The sequence below is a fragment of the Gordionus sp. m RMFG-2023 genome, chromosome 3, assembly GCF_954871325.1.
Source record: "Gordionus sp. m RMFG-2023 chromosome 3, tfGorSpeb1-WG-v2, whole genome shotgun sequence".
NCBI classification, from domain to species: Eukaryota; Metazoa; Nematomorpha; class Gordioida; order Chordodea; family Parachordodidae; genus Gordionus; species Gordionus sp. m RMFG-2023.
This window is the reverse complement of record NC_088777.1, coordinates 1,825,819-1,846,310: the sequence shown is the minus strand read 5'-3', so window position 1 is coordinate 1,846,310 and position 20,492 is coordinate 1,825,819. Positions and strand designations below refer to the sequence as shown.

Sequence of the window (20,492 nt, the reverse complement as noted above, 5' to 3'; positions counted from 1 at the left end):
AAGCTATGAAGCAATTAATTCAGTATTTAATCAAACTCTTACAAAAATACCAAACATCTTGGAGACTGCTAATTTATAATCAAATGATGGCCATGCCTGGTGGTTTAAATTCTGTACTTTGGTCTTTAGGAAAATCCTTAATTTGGGACTTCACATGGGTGTCTTCATTTCCAAAAAAAATGTAAATTCTAATCCAGTTGATATGGCCAAAAAGAAAAAATATTCTAAATTAGCAAATTATGCTTTTTACCAATCATTATCTCTTTCCTTGTATATAAGTCAAGCAGAACTTCAAATTTTTTAAAAAATATAGGGGGTAATACATTAGAACACAAGGAATTTTATTTTTTTATATGTTATGATTGGAATTACAAAATATATATAATTCATGTTTTATGATAGTTAATTAAGATATGCAATTATGAAAAAAAGGGATAAAGAGAGAAAATCTATTGATGCTGCTATAACTTATAAATAATGAAAATTATATTTAAATGGCATTCCAGATAACTGTGTAATAAATAACTTGGATTGTTTATAATATTATCAATAAATATATGTGAAAATTATAAAAAAAATTTTAATAATAATATATTGGTCATATTAATAAATTTCCTTAAATTCAAATTTTATTTTAATTTATCAACAGAAATATAAATTAATATATTTAGATCAAATAATGACAATTAATCTAATACTTTATTTGAGATTATGTTTCTTTTTGTTTTAAAATGATTGCTTAATATACTATTTAAAAAACAACTTATATCAGATGCCATTTTATTGTTAATAAAAAAGACAAAATCAAATACATTAAAAGTATTTGCTTATGAAGGGGCCTAATATTACCAGATTTGGTCATTTATCACAAATAATTTATTTTACCATAATGAATGGCAAAAATATTGTCAATTTAATAAAATAAACTGCCTATTTAATGATTTTTTTTAGATATAGGTACATTGAAGGCCTGTAGAATTTATTTAAACCCTGAGCTGCTAAAATATTTAGCAAAAACTTGTGTGTAATACATTTTATTTCAACTATAATATCAATATTTTAAACTTCAAAATATTATTTTTAGATATCTTAATATAAATTTCATAAATTATCCAGTAATAGGCATATAAAATAATATTGAATTTTTCAAAATATAGAACATTCTTAGGTGTCAACAGCATATTAAACTAAAATATGTGGATAAAAATTTAGGAATACTAAGAAAGTGTATTGTATAAGAGTAAAAAATATCATATTTAACCTTTTTGATTAGAGTTGTTCCACCAAATCTTATGACAAATTCTTCAGGATTTGTTAAGGTTAAACTCCCAAATTTGTGAGAATTTGAATTTGATATAGATGTATCAAGTCCATTTAATGCAGCCATACTCTATTAAAAAAAATATATTTTAAGTCTTAAATTGATAGTTAATTGAATATAAAATTTCAAAAATATATATATATATATATTATTAATTTGAAAAAGTCCATAAATTTACATCTTCTGGAATCAATTATTATATTTAATAGAGAATTTATTAGAATTGAATGGCATCTAAAATATTGGCAAAAAGTGGACTGATTTATTTTTTAAAACACGTTAAATTTTATAAGAGATTTTAAAATTCCCAAAGGTATACAATAAATTGAAAAGCATATGATATTTCTCGAAATTGCCATTTAAAATTTTAATATGGAAAAATGAGACCTTGTAAAGATCGTTCTTTGGATCTGTGTGGTCGAGGAGTCGGGGTGGGTTAGGGATATCTTCATGGAGATGAAGCCCGATATTTTTATATAATTCTATATCAAATCTAAGGTAAAGCCTTCCCACTATCCGTTAAACAAGCCATCTTAAAATTAAAATAGATTCAATTATTTTATAATTGTAACAAAAAGGAAAAGAATTATTGCATCATAGAACAGATAAAATATAAATATACTCTAAGCCGGTGTTATATCGGATTGGACCATAAAACAATTTTAAAATCCTGCATCTTCTGCATAAAAAATCTTTATTTTTTTACAAACTCTGGGTAAGGCCAATTGTTTATAAATTTTAAATTCGTATGATATCTGGCTTGTTAACATTCGTTTGCTGCTCATATTTTCAAGGTTTCTATGATACACATAAATAATATAACATATATTATTTGATATAACAAATAAAAACATGTGCAGGGCTTGAAAAATAAACTGAGTGTCTTGTTCACATAAAATCTTGGATTAGGAATTTTCTCAAGAATTCAAATTTTTATAGTGATAAAAGATCTTCTTTTTTTACTCTTTTTCCATTTGATGTATTATGTAAAATAGTTAGAAAATTGGCTATGAAAAATTTGTACGACTAAAAATTATCCCCAATCTTAAAAATAAGAACTACATGACTGTGGCAATAAAAATTTTATTTTTTTGGCCATATAATACAACTTTTGCATAGTTTTGATTTTATTCTTATAGACACTCCCCTCTCTTATTATATCCATTTAGGATTAGAAAAGGACATTATGGGGTTTAAAAAGTTAGCGATCAAAAAGGCTATATATAATTTTTGTATGTTGTAATATTTTTAACTAACAATAAAACCAGAGACTAGCCTTGTTACAAAACCAATTTGGGCGACTTTTAGAAAGTGGCCGATTGAGATTTACCCAATATAATATTATGCAAGCCTGGAGTGCTCAGGGATGGGAGAAATGTTTGGCTTTTTATTTGCCAAATCTCGAATTTTGCATAATATTATTTTAGCCATTATATTAAAAAGGATGTTTTTAAAAATTAACCAAATTGGATTTTTTGGACTTGAAAAGGTTGAAATTTTTAATGCAACCCGAATTAATTTTTTTTTTAGTCGCTCTGATTGAAAAAAAGGATTTTTTGACAGATTTCGATTTTCAAGCTCCCAGTCGTCTTGCTAGAAATAGTAAAGGAATAAAGATGATTTACATATCGAGAAACTAAATCACATTACATATTTACCAGAAAAAAAGCTTATTTAGCGCTTAAGATGACGGGTCATTCTTATTAACTCCCTGTTAAATTTCACAATATACTGACAACTTGTAAAGAAGATAATAAATTTTGAAATTTTTATCCTGAATTTGAATGTTTTAGTTTTAGTTAGTATCTTAGAATGATAAATAATAGACTAGACAGATGATTCATTATTTTTGAAGAAAAGTAAAACTATTATTTTTTAAAATGAAAATATAATTTGAAAGTAAAATTAAAATAAAGATATAATATGAAAAATATACGTTACGACTAAAATAAAGACATAATATGAATAACACAGTTACTATTTATAAAACTAAAATAAAGATAGAATACGAATAACACATTATAATTTATATTATTCAACATTCTCCTTCTTCTAAAGAAGCCTTCTCATAAGTTTAATTAAGCTGTCATAATTAGTTCGTTGTCCAAGTGTTTTAACGTTTTTACCATCAAGTTGCTTCATAAGTCATAGTAATCGTTGGCTTGTCCCAATCGTTGGTTTGTTTAAATTGATTTTGCACGTTGGTATGTTTAAATCGTAAGCTTGATATCCTTATCGTAAGTTATCTTTATAAATCGTGAATTTGTTATGTGTACTCAGTCGTTATTATTATCAATTTTCAAAATTGTTATTATCATCAGTAAGTTACGAATAATGAGAAATAATAGTTCATCAAGTTAGATATATAAAAATAAATGAGAAATGATAAATCAATAAGATTGTTATATAATTTTTTCAGCGTTTTCATTTGCGTTTTAGTGTATTTAATATTTACTTTACTTTATGCATTTTAATATTTAATTTATTTTTATATTTTAAGTTATGTAGTCTTAATAAGAAGGTTTTAATTCGCACTGGTCTATAAATCGGTGTATCAGTAATTTTTATATTTTTGTCCACACTTCCCCCCTTAAAAGAATCCTTAGAGTCATAATTAATAAGTGTGTTAAAACAGTTTCTCAATCTTAATTGATCTAAGTGTCTCCTCAAAATACCTTTATCTGTCTTAATTTGGAACATCATGTCACTTTCATTGTGTGTGACTATGCCTTTACACCATTTGTCATCACCTTGTACTTTGTACCAAACAAAATCTACGTTAAAAGTTCTATTTCGTGGTAAAGTAACGTTTATTTTTTTCTCTCCAACGGTTTTAATAAGTCCCATTTAACTTTAATATCTGGATTGAACATTCTCTTAGAAGGTGTAACTCCTGTAGTATCATTAAGCGTATTTCTGTAATTAAATAAAAATTTGTCAAGTGCGATGTCTAAGTCAATTTTGTTATTCCTTTTCATATGTGTTTTGAACGTTCTCACCATGCGTTCTACCTGGCCATTGCTGGTGATAAGCAGACGTGAGCACATGTTTGATACCATAATCATTGCAAAAATTTTCAAAATCATTACTTGAGAAGTTAGTGCCGTTATCAATAACTATAGTTTCAGGTATTCCATATAACGAAATAGTTTTAAAAATTATCGGTCGTAATATTTTTAACAGGAACAATAATTAAAAATTTGCTGTAGGTATCGACTATTATCAACCAATTCCTTGTGAAGAACGGACCCACATAATCTATGTGAATCCTTTCAAACGGTTTGGTTGCCGAAACCTATGGTTTTTGTATCTTTTTAGGATTGTCATAATATTCGTTACAATCGTCACAACTTTTCACTTTCATTTCTATGTCATTATTTATACCAGACCCTCACATGTAATCTTTGGCTAAGGATTTGATTTTTCCTGCTCCCAAGTGACCTTCATGTAATGACTGTAGTACATTTTTCTTCATAGAAAACGGAATTATGATTTTGTTGCTTTTGTAAAGACAATCAGTGGCGTCGCTAGGAGGGGGCGCGCAGGCGCTCGAGCCCTCTGAAAAATTTGAATAGCCCCCTGAAGCAAAATTTTTTTTTAATTGCTCCTTAATATCTCCTTGAACTAAAAATAAAATTTTTTAATTTCCCCCTGAATGATTTCTTCTATAATTCTATTAAGTAATATATAGATTTAATTTTATTAAAAATTAATAAAACTATCTAAATTTTTATTAAATGAATACGATTTTAATTATTAGATTAGATTTTACATATAAATTATATGTTCACTCTGTCAACTTGGAATCAAATTCTGTGTTAAAAATATATCAATATCACTCACTAAATATTAAATTAGAATTAACAATTGAAGCTTAATTGACTTTTATTATTTAAATTATTATATAACCTTAATTAAATAAATATAATCATTTTTTAATTGAAAATTAGCCGAGTTCAAAATCACTAATCAACTATATTTTGACTTTTAATTATCATGTATCTTTCTAAAATTATCTTCAAGGTCCAAATCCAAATGAGTATAAGATATTTATTTATAAAAAGTAAGTAGATAAATAGTTTATAATCCTTTATAATATATTATTATTTATAAAATATTAGGTAAAATGCCATCTTTACAGACATATTTGACATTTATATAATATATTACAGTTTAATTTTAAAATCTTAATAATAATGCTTTTGATAATAAATATAAGTTACAATTTGCATTCAATTATTTCTATTTATTAAATATGTTATTAAAATTAAACTTCTTATTATTCATCCCACAATGAATGTAATAAATTAGATATCTTTTCTTCTCTTTTTTTACGTGTTTTTAGGAAAGCTATTTTTTTCTTCTTTGAAAAACAGTTTTGAGAATTTAATATATTTTTAATATCGTTACAATCTATTATTATTTTAAGATATAATAAACCAACTAGAGGTGGTGCGACAATAATATATAAAATATTAATTACTTTCATCATAACACTCTGGTTCTTATTTTATAGTTAAATAATGTTTCATTTCTAATATGGCATCCTTGCCGTGTAAATAACTCAAAACTTCAATATATTTGCATAATTTCTTCTAAAGAATTTTACTGTCTTTGTTTTATCAATTTATCTAACATAATAAATTCTGATATGGGTTATCATCGTGAGTGTCATGACATTTTGTCAATGTAATTTGCTAGAATTATATTTCCTTATGTGGTTTTTAAAAACCATTATCAATTGAGGCATATGTATGAATTAATTAACCTTTTTTATCACTTGTAATTATTTACGCAAAATTTTTTTATATCAGCAATCGAAAATATTTTATACTGTAATAAATAGATTTTGTATTAAAAAATATTATTTTTAGAAATCGCCCCCCCCCCCCATAAATTTTTTTTTAGCTGAGCCCCCTGAGATTGTAAAGGCTAGCGAAGCCCCTGAAGACAATCCTTAGTTATACTTAATTCCGATTCAATGTTTTTATAGATATTGTTCTTTATAGGCCTGTCGTTCTTAATATCATTTATGACTTGTTTTAATTCAATATCTTTCAAGGTTTCATCACAAATTTGATTAAAATTGATAGATAAATCCCCATAGTCATTTATTATGGTAATATTTTCAACAGCTTCATCATGACATTCTTGTCGCAATCTCGAGAGACAATCAAGAACAACATTATATTTACCGGCTTTATACTTTATATTAAAATCATATCCTCCTAATGTTATATTCCACTTCTGGAGTTTTAAGGACATGGTACTATTTTCCTTAAGACCTTTGGTAAAGATGTGAACAAGAGAATTATGGTCAGTAATAATTGTAAATTTCGTGCCGATTAAGTATTCCTGGAACCTCTTTATAGCAAACATAATAGCGAGAGCCTCACGCTCAATATTGATATAATTCATTTCGGATTTTAATAAAGTTCTTGACGCGAAAGCTATAGGTTTTTCTTTACCGTCTTTTTCAGTATGAAATAATACAGCTCCTAAACCACATTTAGATGCGTCAGTGGCTATCCCTATAGGTAATTCAGGGTTAAAATATGTCAAAGCAGGTGGAAGACTAATCAACTTCTTACCGTCTTTTTCAGTATGAAATAATACAGCTCCTAAACCACATTTAGATGCGTCAGTGGCTATCCCTATAGGTAATTCAGGGTTAAAATATGTCAAAGCAGGTGGAAGACTAATCAACTTCTTAAGATCATTAAAACTTCTAGAGTGTTCTAAGTTCCAAGCCCATTTTTTTTTTGTTGACGATTTTATATAGAGGCTCGGCTATTTCTGCAAAATTGTTCAATAATTCAGCAGCTGATTTTGGTTTTGGCATATTAATTATTGCTTCAATTTTGTCATGATTGGCATGAATCCCCTTGACGTCAATATCATGACCCAGGAACCTCACTTTATTTTTAAAGAACATACTTTTGTTGATGTTAGGTACTAGCTCAAACGATGATATTCAAACACTTTTTTTATGTTATTAAGGTGGGCTTCATCGTTTTTCCCAGTTATAAGTAAATCATCAATATAAAATATGACGACTTCCATGTCACCGAAGATTTGGACCATGATCTGTTGGAAGATTGCAGATGAGGTCTTGAGCCCAAAAGGAAGTCTAGTAAATTGGTAATATCTCTTGTGCGTAGATATAGTTAAAATATTTCTGCAACTTTTATCAATCGGGACCTGTAAAAAAACATTTTTAAACTCAATCTTAGTAAATTTCTTTCCTTCTGAAAGTTTAGCTATTAGATCATTGATTCGTGGTAGAGTTGCGTATAACATCTCACCATAAGAAAATATGGAAGAGAAAAATTTTTTAAAAAAAAAATTTAAAAAAATGCATTACATAGTGGCGAATTTTTTTTGCCATTCTTCCTCAACCGGGGCAACATGAAGAAAAGTAAAACTATTATTTTTTTTAAATCTGTTTTATTTCTCTTTTTTGTAACATATATATATATCTTTTTACAAAAATGATATTTGAATAAATATAAAAAGGTTAACTTAAAAGTAAAACTAAAATGAAAATATAATTTGAAAGTAAAACTAAAATAAAGATATAATACGAATAATACAGTTACGATTTATAAAACTAAAAATAAATAATAGAATACGAATAAACACATTATAATTTATATTATTCAACAATTTTAACATATATCATTAACAAATTATTATGGTGAGGGTTATTTTTGGATTTACATATAGAATTTATATTAAAATTTTTACGAAAGTTTCATTATTTTTTTAAATAAAATAAAACTTTATTTATAAATAAAAGAATTATAGGGGAAACCAATATGGCGTGTTACGAGCCTATTTAGATTCAACCACGCTTCAAAATGCATTTTTAATGAATTAATCATCCTTCAGTCTATGCATGAATGTATTATATAATATGGTGACCTATCATCTTATCTTAAAAAATAATGAAAACCACATTATCACTAAAAAAAGAGTTTTGTATTGAAGATTCCAAAAATATGTCTATCGTTTATTATATTGATCCGTCATTCATTTTCATTTCTTTATTAAAAACCGGGTTGGCCGGTTCGTGAAATGAGCGAAAGTGTATTTGACCGGTTAATTATGGTCAATTACTGTAAACTCGAGGGCGATTTAAATTTTCCGATATTACTAAAAAAAAAATTGATCCGATGTCATTTGGAATTCTTTAAATTGAGAATTACTATCTATCCGTGAACGAATGCCATTAAAAAATAAGTAGATAATTCCTATATAAATAAAAACCCCAACTAATTCTCTCAAATGATATATGCCTTTTTCTTTTTCTTTTTTGAATCTCCAAAAATTTGATAAGCCGATTCAAAATATGGGCAATATTTATGTAGCTTGAATTTGAATCGTTAGATATTTTAAACCATTAGTTCCAAATAGTTTAATAAAAAAAAATGATATCAATTGAAATAATTGTATTTCCGGTCAAATAAATTGTGATGGACAAAAGTTATTAATTATTTAATCATATATATAGTAAATACCTTCAAAATAACAATTAGACCTACCATCTATTCATCCCACTAAAATCATTATCTATTAGGCCTATTCAAAAATAATTCGAATATTCGATTTGATTCGAATAATTACGAATACGATCAATAAATTATTTGTTTTATCTGAATACGAATAATCATTTATTCGATTCGAATAAAACGAATTATTCGAATAAAACGAATTATTCGTAATATTTAATAAATTGTTTTTTGTCATTTCTATTTGTTGACCTGCCAATCGGACAGGTGATGGGTTTGTGTTTATTAAAATTCTAGCACAAATTTAAAATTTTCTGAGGTGAAAATTTAAATTCTTATTTGCCATATATTTAAATTCTTATTTGCCACATTTTTTGAATCTCACGAAAAGTTTATTTTTTGAATCTCATAATAAATTATATTAAAAATTACACAAACCAGAGGTACATAAAAATATATTACATTTCTACAATAATTATTGTTAGCTAGCCTATTTATGTTAGAGGAGAATGCTTCTGATGAAATTATGCTTGATGTTGAAAATGAGAAAATTTCCTCACAAAAGAGAGCAATCATATGGGATCAATATCAAATCCTTAAAGATAGTGAAAAGGCTGCTTGCAATCATTGCAAGAGTATTATAAAATGTAAATGCAAAACAACATCTCCTCTTATTAATCATTATAATAGGTTTCATTCACACCTTAGTAAAAAAAATAATAAAATTGACATTTTTTAAAGACTACACCAAATTCTTCAAAAAAAAATTAATTTTAAGAATAATTTATTAAAATTATTTATAAATCATAATATTCCTTTTATTTATTTTATTAAAAAAATTAATTCGAATTATTCGAAATATTCGAATAATTTGAATCGAATACAAATAGTAGATTTTATTATTCGTACGAATTCAAATAGTAAATTATTCGATTCGTTTAAAGAATCGAATATGAATAATGCACTATTCGATTCGAATTCGTTTTTGAATAGGCCTATTATCTAGTGTTGTTAAACGGCTCGTTTTGAACCGTTTTTTAAAAACAACGGCTAACTCAATATTTTAGCCAGAAAAATATTGCCTAAGCCTCGAGATTTCTCTAATAGATGTCCAAAACCTTTGTTTCCTCTGCAAACAAAATCTTCTAGCTTGCGTGATAGTATTCTGGATGGAATATTGAGTTAGCCGTTTTTAAAATTCGGCTTAAGAGCCGTTTAACAACACTACTATTATCTATAGAACCTACTTATTTTAACGTAGATATTTAAAGATTAAAACCAGGCCTTCCCCCTGCCCATAAAGTGTTATTAAATATATGTCCTTCTCTGGAGACTTTTTCTTTCTCCAACCCTTTTTAATCCCATCCTATAGACGTTTAAATGACAGCTTTTGAACCGTTTATGCGGACAGGTATGTGCTGCCTGGCCACTAATGAGTAAATGGCTCTCAATCCCCTTGAACTTAATATCCTATTTAATGGAAATGAGTGTTACCTAGTTTAGAACTCTAATATATCTATTCTATTAGAGGATAATTTTTACCACGTATTCAATTATATGTGATATAATTGTGTATTTCTACATTATTTATATATATATATGGACAATAAAAGTAAAAGCAAGCGGCGTTCTTGATACTCTAATATATGTAACTTTTATAATACCCAATGTTAATCAAGTAAAGTTTAAATGTAGATTCGTAGATTTTGTATTTAGTTTTATATAATATCTTATGACAATACATACATGTCGAACATCAATATGATGTCAATCATTTTGAAACTATTGTGATTCGAAGGGCCGCGAGGTTTATCGAGCAGTTTGTTGGTTTACAAAATAAAACTTGGTGAGTTGATTTAAACATGAGCAAATTATATATATATATATATATTTGTGTCGTATGGTGATATGGAGGGATTCAGAATCTCTTGATTTGAAATCGTTTAATAAGGGCGATTTTTAGATTTTGAAAATCTGATTTTACAGGAATCGTATTTTGGCATGTGTTAGAGTACCCAACCTGTAAATTTCGAAGAATTTTGCCACGAACTTTAGAATGGATTCTTCATCATAAATTGAAAAATACCAAAATATCTACGCCTGAAATTGGCTGAAATTTATAGGGTAAATACTCTACACATGCTACAAATAGAATACATTTCTTGTTAATTAATTGAGAGATTACGAATCCCCGAACATATACATAATTATTTAGATGTACATATATTATGAGAATTGTGTAAATATGCATATTACAATGTCTTAAGAACTAAAATGTGTTTTAATTACTCCCTATTCTTCCTAATTTACTCTAAAATGGATAAGACTCGGGGAAATAAAAACTCAGAATTGTTCACAAAAATTTTTTTAGGCTTCCCGCTAGATTCAGGACGAGATGTAATTCTGGAACTTGCCCCAAGAAGTCGATTTATAATTCCAGACTAGAGGTGGAGCTTTAAATCAAGCTAGTAAGATTTTGTAATCTGTAGTTTATACTGGTCAAGGATAAAGATAACATATGTTGACCTTTTAGAGGTGGTTTGAATAATGACGTCATTATGCTTAGAGATAGAAGGATATTTACGGTAGAACAATATACAACTTATTTTTATTATTTTGAAAAAATTTAACAAAAATATATATTATTTAAGATTACCTTACTAACTCAATATTCCCCTTTGATCTACCACACCCTCTCCCTATTACAACGAAAATATTGGGTCATACTACCCCGCCCTCTTATAGAAGGTCCTTCTGGTAGATAATGAAATTAAACTCTTAATAAAAAAAAAAAATTTTCCTTCTCAAGCTAGTGTCATAGATACAAGAAGTATATTAAATTTTTCGATCTTCGGCCCCCCCCATATTTTTTTGGGCGGAAGTTAAAAAAAAAATTGTGTCTTGGATCATTTGCCTGCTGATGCCTTATCCGAAATTGCAAAATGTTAATGTGTGACTAATAATGAAATTAAGAGAATATTTTCCCGAATCATTTAAACGACAAAAAAAATAATAAATAGCTTAAAAACTTTTTAAATAATGTAAAAAATTCTTTTTATATAAAGCTTATTAACAAATTGTTTGAAAAAAAATATTTATTATAAATTTTATCAAATTCCTCAATTGACATCATAATATACCTACCTCATTCTCATTTTAGAATTTTCATAATTTATTAGATCGTATTGTTTTTTTTTTATAAATTTCAGTTTTTTTAAAATAAAACAATGTAATTTTGCGTGCAATAAAACACCGATTTATTTTTGTGCAAAAAAAACTTTTAAAAAAAATTTCTCCTAATTATATATTTATTATAATTAAAAATTTTAATTATTCCCCCCCCCCCCTTATACTAATATTTCCAAGATTTGAAAGAAAAATAAATTACCTTATAATTTTAGTTTAAGCTGGTAATAATTTAATCAAAAAACTATTATATATAAACTTGGAATTTCAAAAAAAAAAAAAATCAAATTCGTTAATTATTTTTTAATATAATATTTATGTATATTTTTTTTTAAAAATATATTCCGACACTAAATCATATGGCAATTCTTTGTCTCATATTTAGCGCATTTGTACTTTTCACTAATTTGTATTCTAAGATAGTGGGCACTGAACCGTTAGATATTTCTAAGATAAAGTTGATTTATTCATTTAACAATAGTAATAAAAAATCAAAAAAAAATCGATGTTTTTATTTATAATATCTTGCAAATTAAAAATATATTTTCCATGTTTTAAATCAATAACATATATATTACCTAGACTTGACGATTCATTCATTGAAAGTGTACATCAAATGCAAATCAGCTGGAGACGCCATCTTGGTTACACTAATTTTAAACGAGAGCCTAATTTATTCCTATATCTGACTCAAACTTTAATTAAAGAATTACCGGATCATCGAGACATAATAAGGAAGCAAGTTATCAATTCAATAGTAGTTTTTAACACGAGAATAATTACTACACGTGTTACCAAAATGGCGGGTTCAGCTGATTTGCTTTTTAACGACTCTTAAAAATGCATTCGTCAGTCTAGGTATTATATACGTCATTGGTTTTAATATTATGCTTCGTAGAATTTCTAAGAGCCTTTTTTTAAAAAATATATATATGTTCAATATGTTTTAAAAGCACGTTTTTTTCAATATTTCAAGATCGGATTTTTCCGGAAATGTGTGCCGCCATGTTTGGAATACCTAACCCTAATGGATTTCCAGATAATTTTTCAGTTGAACCTTTTTAAAATTTAATTATAATTTGTATTAAATTTTCCGTACATTTTTTTAAAAAAAATATAAATTATAAATGACTCAAAGGTTAAACAGCAAAATTGTCTGCAATTCGTAAGATAGGTATTCCAAACATGATTAGAATTCTATTTACGGTAAAATCGGATCTTTAAATTCAAAAAATTAAACTCGCTCAAAAAATGATTTTAAAGTTGAAAAAAATGGCCACATTGACGCTGAATATGAATATTTTTCCTTCGAGAATCGCTTTGTTCCGATCATTTCTTTTATTTTTATTTCATTTTTTTTCGTTACTTCGCTGTTTTTTTCGATTTTTTTAGATATTTTTTTTTGTTACATTTCAAAATATTTTATAAATTATATTAGAAACTAAATACATCATTTTATTAAATATTTAAAATAAGAGTTTGTTTAGTTTTCCATTTATTTATGTTCCCAAAATTGACAAAAGGCTAAAAGTTATTATTTTTAACTTTTTTTTTGGCCTTTTTTTTAGTGAATATAGATGTCAAAATTAATTTCTCATAAATTTGGGATTCGACAGATTTAACCTAGGAAGATTTTTTTTATTAAAATAATAACTCTATCTCTAATCTTAAGAAATATGTTAGTTCATCATAAATTATTGGTTTTTTAATAAATAATAAATTTATGATAATTTTTTTTTTTTTAAATTTTAAATAAGTTAATAATGCGGGTAAAAATGATGCAAAGGGATTTTATCCCTCTGAAGATTCGTGCAAAATTACGAGAAAATCTCCAGGAACTTCTAGTCAAGCGTTGCAGTTATCACCTCAAAATCCGATTATCTTGGAAGGAAGTCTAGCAAATAATAATTTTAAATCCAATAAATTTATATATATGTCGTAATTTTTAAAGGGATCATGACTGTCGGGGATCTTCGCGGGATTTAAAGAGATAACTAAAAAATTAGGGTTGATAATTAAGGAAGGATAATACGTGATTATCACGTTTTAATCGTGATAAAGAGGAATCTTATTTTAAAAGCGTTTTCCACGAGTTGCGTTGCGTTTTTAATTTTTAATTTTGTTTTTTTTTTTGGCCTTATGATATAAGATATGTCTAGTATAAGGGTATCATTCGATAGCTAATCAAAAGATTTATTTAACTGGAGGTCAATCTCTGCCCCAGTGATGATACCGTATAGTTCTTTATCCTTTAAAAAAATTGAAATTTTAAAGGGATCCCTTTAAATCCCGCGAAGATCCCGGATAGTCATAATCCCTTTAAAAATTACGACATATATACATCTAAAGAAAAACGATTTTTAGTGAGTGTTATAACCGTTTAATAGGCATAATTTTGATAATTTATGACATTAAAATATGTTTCGACTAAATATTGAATATTGAAAACTGATAGATTTCGAAAAAGATACCCCAGCCTTTTTGAGCCTTCGTGACTGTCAACTTTTAATGACCATCGAAAAGCCTACCACCATCGATATGAATATAAGTAATTTAATTTTAAATTAAAATAATTTTTTTTTAAAATTAATATCGTTTATGTTAATGAAATCTCGTTTTTAATATCATTAAAAAAAAATATATACCTTTATATTATCAAAATACCATTATACATTTATATTAGAGATTTGCATCGGGCCTAATTTTTCAAACCCGCCCCGGTCCAAAATTTTTTTAAAATAAAGTATTGCCGGCTCGGCCCTTAAAAAATTCATCTTTATAATTACTAAAAATAAAAGATATGTTATATGGCATCCAGTTTCTATAAATAAAGTTAGATATTTTTATTTTACATAAAAAAATTCAACATAAAATTAATAAATTTAAGATAAATTTTAAAAAAAATTTCAAGACCCGACCCGGCCCGGCCCGAACCCAATTCACCGGATTCGGGCCGGGTACGGGCCGAGCCAGATCTCTCATTTATAAGCACTTTTTTTAAAAAAAAAACATTTTTATCGTTAAGCTTTTTCGTGGAACGGTAAGTTGATATCCTTAAACGCTCTACGAGCTAAGAAGAATCCCAATCCACTATCATATCCGGGGGTGATAAAAATTACAAAAATAACGATATACAAGAATAAAGATATGCAGAATGTCAGTTTAAACAATTATCAAGAAAGTTCTGGTAAAGATTCAACCATTTTCACTGAGGGTTCTGGAGATTTTGGTCCAATAAACTCAGAAATATTTAACAACGCTATTATAAGCCAAGAAAAAAACAAAAATATACCAGCGGAAATTCCAGTAAATGAAGTTACTAATTCTTCCACGAGTCCCAATCCTATATGGCACGCCTTCGATATCAAGCATCATTTATCTAAAATGATAGACAATTTAAACGGATATTTTAAAGAGGATGAACTAAAAAACGATAATGATACCAGGAAAATTATCCAAAAAGTTGTCAATAAATTTGAAACGCAAAAGATTGTCTATGGTAAACCCTCGATTTCTAGAATTTTTGAAGCAGAGCCTGTTAGATTGATATCTCGACAAGTTTACTTTAACAGACAACAGAATGCGAATATGACTCGCTATGAGTTATCGATAGATGAAGTTTCTCTGAGATACGAATTCTCGCGAGAATATAGTTTAGCGACTGACAAACAAGCCGTTCTAGAATTAAATGTAAGCAATCATTATAAAATACTATATCTAAACATTGCGCTTGCGCTCATATATTAGCTAATTAGCCTATTCAAAGACGAATGCTAAGAATCGAAATAATCTTACTGATTCATATTTAGTTAGGTAAATAAAATTTAGTAATTATTATATAAAATAATTATTCATTACGAAAATGTATTCACATAATTCTTTTAATATTCCATCTCCAGTTTTAAACAGAAAAAAAGTTACTTATGATTAAAAAATTACACGTAATTAATCTAGTTATTACTTAAGTTTTAATCTAATCTATAAAAGGCAAAGAGTTTTGCATATCGTTAGGACATTTTTATTTTGACAGAAAATTAGTTCCAAACTCATGAAAGATCTTCACGAGTTTGTAAGTGATGTGCACCTTGTCACTTGTCAAATTGATGTACGTTATCGATATTGAATATAAATTATTCCCAATAATTTAAATATTCCATCAAGTTATTCATTTTATTAGAATCGAACGAAGTTTACTATTCGTATTCGTTACTATTCGATTTTAATTATTCGAAATGAACCGAATATTCTATTTGTTTTTGGAATAGGCTCATTTGCTAACATATCAAATTCATGATTAACATAAAAATTCAATATTTTTTGAAAATAAATTTTTAGGTCGGGAATAGTTTCGGAAACAAGATTATTATCACTTTAGCAAGGTCCTAAACTTTACGTAAATATGATAATAGTAAGTATACAAACACAACCCTAATTTTTAATAAAAAGAATATAATTTAAGTTTTTCGCGATTATTTGTATATATATATTGCTAATTTAATATGATGTTTTGTGAAATATTTTATAATTTCATTACCTACCCTAAATTGTCGCTTGTATTTATTATGATTCTTATTATTTTAAGTATTTTAATAGGTGTACTTTAAAATAAAAACAAGAAAAACGCAAGAAATGTCTATAGATGCAAATTATTGTATTATAAAATTGAGACTATGTAAATGTATATTAAAAGGAAAAGGATATAATTGAGAAAATATTATGCGATTTGATTTGTTATTTTCTTCTTTTTAACTTCAAAACTTATTTATTTTAGCATATAATTATCCTACTCGCTATTTAAAACTGAGTTTTTTTATAAAAAAAAAAATTAAAAATATTTAGATCAAAAATTTTTGTAGATTGTTATTTTAAAAATATAATTTATCATTTTATCAAAGATTTTTTTTCATGCATGAACATCTCAAAAATATTTAATTTTTCATAGATTTGTTTTACAAAACATTTTTACCCACTTAATGTTTAATTTAATAAAAAATCTGCTTTCTTTCAAAAAATTTTGTTTAAAAATGATTTGAATGATAGTTTCTAAGGCTTCGCCGTTACTATGATTGTTTTTTCCTAAGGGATTTAATCAGAAATTGCTTATTTTCTTATTATGCGGATTAAAATATGGATTAGATATGTTATAATATAAATAAGTAATTAAATGACTAAATTAAGTAAATTTCTTATATTAATTTTTTATTTTTTTCTTTTATTTTTGTTTGGTTATGTTTTCACGTTATATTTAATTAAAGATTTAGAATTTATATTTTAGCATTTAATTATAATTTTTTTTTTTTTAGGTTCCATCTTTTCTCTCTATGACAGTTTCCCCCAATTTGGCATTAAGGAACTATAAAAATTAATAATATAATCATTTCACGACCCAAGAAAATAATAAATAAGTGAATTTTTTTTCACTGTTAAGCATTTTAATGGATTGTCTTTTGGATACAATAGTACTGGGCACCAAAAAGATTAATATTTTGGTGATTTAAAAATTTAAATTAATTTATGAAATTTTAAATTTTTTTGAAAAAATTATGTGATAACAGAGTCAACTTAGCAGGATATTCAATGGATGCAACCCCCCTTCTCCCTACCCACCATCACTCCTTTAAAAAAAATTTTCACCATCTTTGACAGCGATAATTTTTTGCATTATTTAATTCCACCTTTTTTTTTTAAATAATAATGGTTAATAAATTTGAGAAGGATAAATTAAATTATTAATTTAACTAATAAATCCACTAGCAAAATATTGTGAATGTAGAAGAGTTATTTTTTTTTTTGAACATGAATTCAATCAAAAATCCCCACATTTTAAAGCCATTATTATTAGTATATTATTTAGGCATGAATATGAGCTTTACTGATAGAATGTCGTAGATATCATTGTATTAATAAGGTCTACAATAAAGGTATTAATTAACAGCAATATTCATTTTAGCCCTCTTTTATCTAAAAAAAAATTTGATAGAAAATTCACCAATAAATTTATCTTACCTCACCTCCCTTTAAATGCCTACCCCCTCCCTTCATAAAAAAAATCGGATGCAAACTGTTCCTACTTCCCATCGCTCGCGTATACGCTGTGTAATAGCGTAAAATGATGTTAGCAATATTTCACTATAGTCGTAACGATTCAAAAATAGAAATAGTTTCCCTGGAACTTAGGAAGGATAAACCCTTAGAAACTTATAAAGAGAAATGATACACTCAGTAATTAGATATTCATTCGTGTTTTTTTTTCCGCTCATGGAGTAAAGAAAATGAGTATAGGCCTCGATTTCAAAATATTTTCTGTCGGTTTTAATTTTATGTCCTACCCAATGACATATAATAATACCTTTGAAAGCGTCGTTGAATGCGAATCAGCTGGAGCCGCCATTTTGGTAAACCCATATAGTAATTATTCTCATGTTAAAAAAACTACTATTAAATTGATAACTTGCTTCCTTTATTATCTCGATGATCTGGCAAGTGTTTAATAAAGTTTGCGTCATACATAAGAATAAATTGGCCTCTCGTTTAAAAATATTAATAATGATATGGGTAATCAAAATCGTTTCCCCAGCTGTTTCTACTATGTACACTTTTAATGAATGCATCGTCAGTCTGGGTATTATTATATGTCATTGATCCTACCACAATGTGTCAGTGACCTTATGGATAATTTAGAAAAGATATTACAAAAAGCCAGGCCAATCTGATAAAGGTTTATTTATTAAATGTATCGCTCCATTAAATCTTATGATATATTTTTTGTATCTTTTGTGGATATTTCATTTTATCAATAGTCTTGTTAAAGGGCTCGATTTAAGCCCGAGTTTTTAAAACGGCTAACTCAATATTTTAGCTAGAAAAATATTTCTTAAGCCTCGATATATCTCTAATAGCTGTCCAAACCTTTCTGCCATGCCAAAATCTTCAGGTTTTCATAATACTTTTCCGGATAAAATAATGGTTTAGCCAAAAAATCGGCTTCAATAGAACCTTTTAACAACACTATTCATCATAATAAACCTCCTTATGCTTTACGATGTTAATAGGAATTGTAATCTCGATTTGCTTTGTTTTTTTTCTTCCTTCTTATGATTGTTAGGAAGGGAAGAGTATCGTAAGTTTGCAAAATTTTATCAAAATTATCAACAAAATCTCAGAATATATTTGGTCTATAATTGATTTTTAAAATTTTTACATAAATTATGATAATTTTTTATTGGCTCATAAACAGATTACTTTTTTAAAAAAGAATCCTTAATAAATTATATAGACCAATAAAATACTCTCAATTTTTTTATAATATTTATATCAACTTTGAAATATATTTTGTGGTAAAAATTCAAGTTTAAAAAAAAAACATTATCCAGATTTTGCTTTATTTAGAGGTAGGACCTATTTCTTTTTTAGAGAATTCAGCTCTATATAATCTATCACTGCTAAAATATTTTTTAGATGGTCAGCAGACGCATCATCCAGATACTATATGTTTATTTTTTAAGTTGGAAAATAGAGTTTTTAAGAATGAGTTAGGTTATTTGCCTAAGCTAAAGAAGAGAGGACCCAAAGGTTCTTTTTTTTATATATTCTCATCAGAGGGAATCGTATAATCTCCAAATTTGAAATAGGTTCCATGGCCATATAATTGTTCAATAAATTTTGCATACACTGGAAACAAAAAGGTTGAAGAATACTTTTCAAGGAAAAGGAATTATAAGCATTTTTAAAATCATGGTGATAGACTATGGCGAAGATGATCATTGATATAAGTACATAGAGATCGGGAATCCATTTTGCACCCCCCCCCCCACCCCTTACCAAGGCCTGATAGATATGCTTTGAACTTTTGAAGCATCGAGTTTGATGCGCCCAACAATTATTTTATAGCTCTTCTATAAAAAAGCTCAATTTCACTCGGTCGAACCCCACCCTCAGGCTTAGAGAGTGCAAATAGTCTTGGACCAAAAAAGGATTTGATTAACCTGGCTGGATAATCCTTTGTTCAATATATTTTTGCTAAGTATTAAACGATGAATTTATAAATATATCCTTAATAGAATTTTTGGGATTAATTGGAAATAATGGGTCAAAAACAGTAAATTACCCTTGCTGAGTTTTTATTAATGGATAGAACTATTTTTTTAAAAAACTCCTCTTTGTTTATTTCGAATGAATTAGGCAGGCAGGAGTGAGTAGATTCTTAGCAAAGCCTGAAGATTCATTACTTTTTTTAGTTCTTGTAAAAATAACACATACGGCTGTAATAACATAATTAGCACTTGAACGAACATAAAATTAAGTGAAGTAAAGAAAAATATTTTATAAGGCATTGTCAATTTTTTTTTGATGTTTTAAGAGATTTGGAAAGTAAAATTTAGGTATAGAATAAATATTTAAAAATAATATTTTTTTAAAATTAAATATAAATGAATTTTTTTATAAATAAATTAAAATTTTGCAGATAAATATAT

General features: G+C 26.8%; 2 protein-coding genes across 3 annotated transcripts in view; one reads left to right on the top strand and one right to left on the bottom strand.

The window, feature by feature from the left end:
- Positions 1–1,597, bottom strand: part of LOC135927230 (acetyl-CoA carboxylase-like) — a 47,188-nt gene extending 45,591 nt beyond the window's left edge. For both annotated transcript variants that reach the window (XM_065463185.1, XM_065463186.1), the window contains exons 1-2: positions 1,500–1,597; positions 1,262–1,390 (exon numbers count right to left, since the gene is read on the bottom strand). In XM_065463185.1, the coding sequence (XP_065319257.1) occupies positions 1,262–1,387 (126 nt within the window). In that variant the 5' untranslated portion in view covers positions 1,388–1,390; positions 1,500–1,597. The remainder of the gene's footprint in view (positions 1–1,261; positions 1,391–1,499) is intronic.
- Positions 1,598–12,337: 10,740 nt separating this feature from the next.
- LOC135926589 (uncharacterized) lies at positions 12,338–16,656 on the top strand. Its single transcript, XM_065462515.1, has 5 exons — positions 12,338–12,498; positions 13,776–13,910; positions 14,474–14,566; positions 15,044–15,708; positions 16,354–16,656. The coding sequence occupies exons 1-5, from the start codon at positions 12,378–12,380 to the stop codon at positions 16,402–16,404; spliced, it is 1,065 nt and encodes a 354-aa protein (XP_065318587.1). The 5' UTR covers positions 12,338–12,377; the 3' UTR covers positions 16,405–16,656.
- Positions 16,657–20,492: the final 3,836 nt, after the last annotated feature.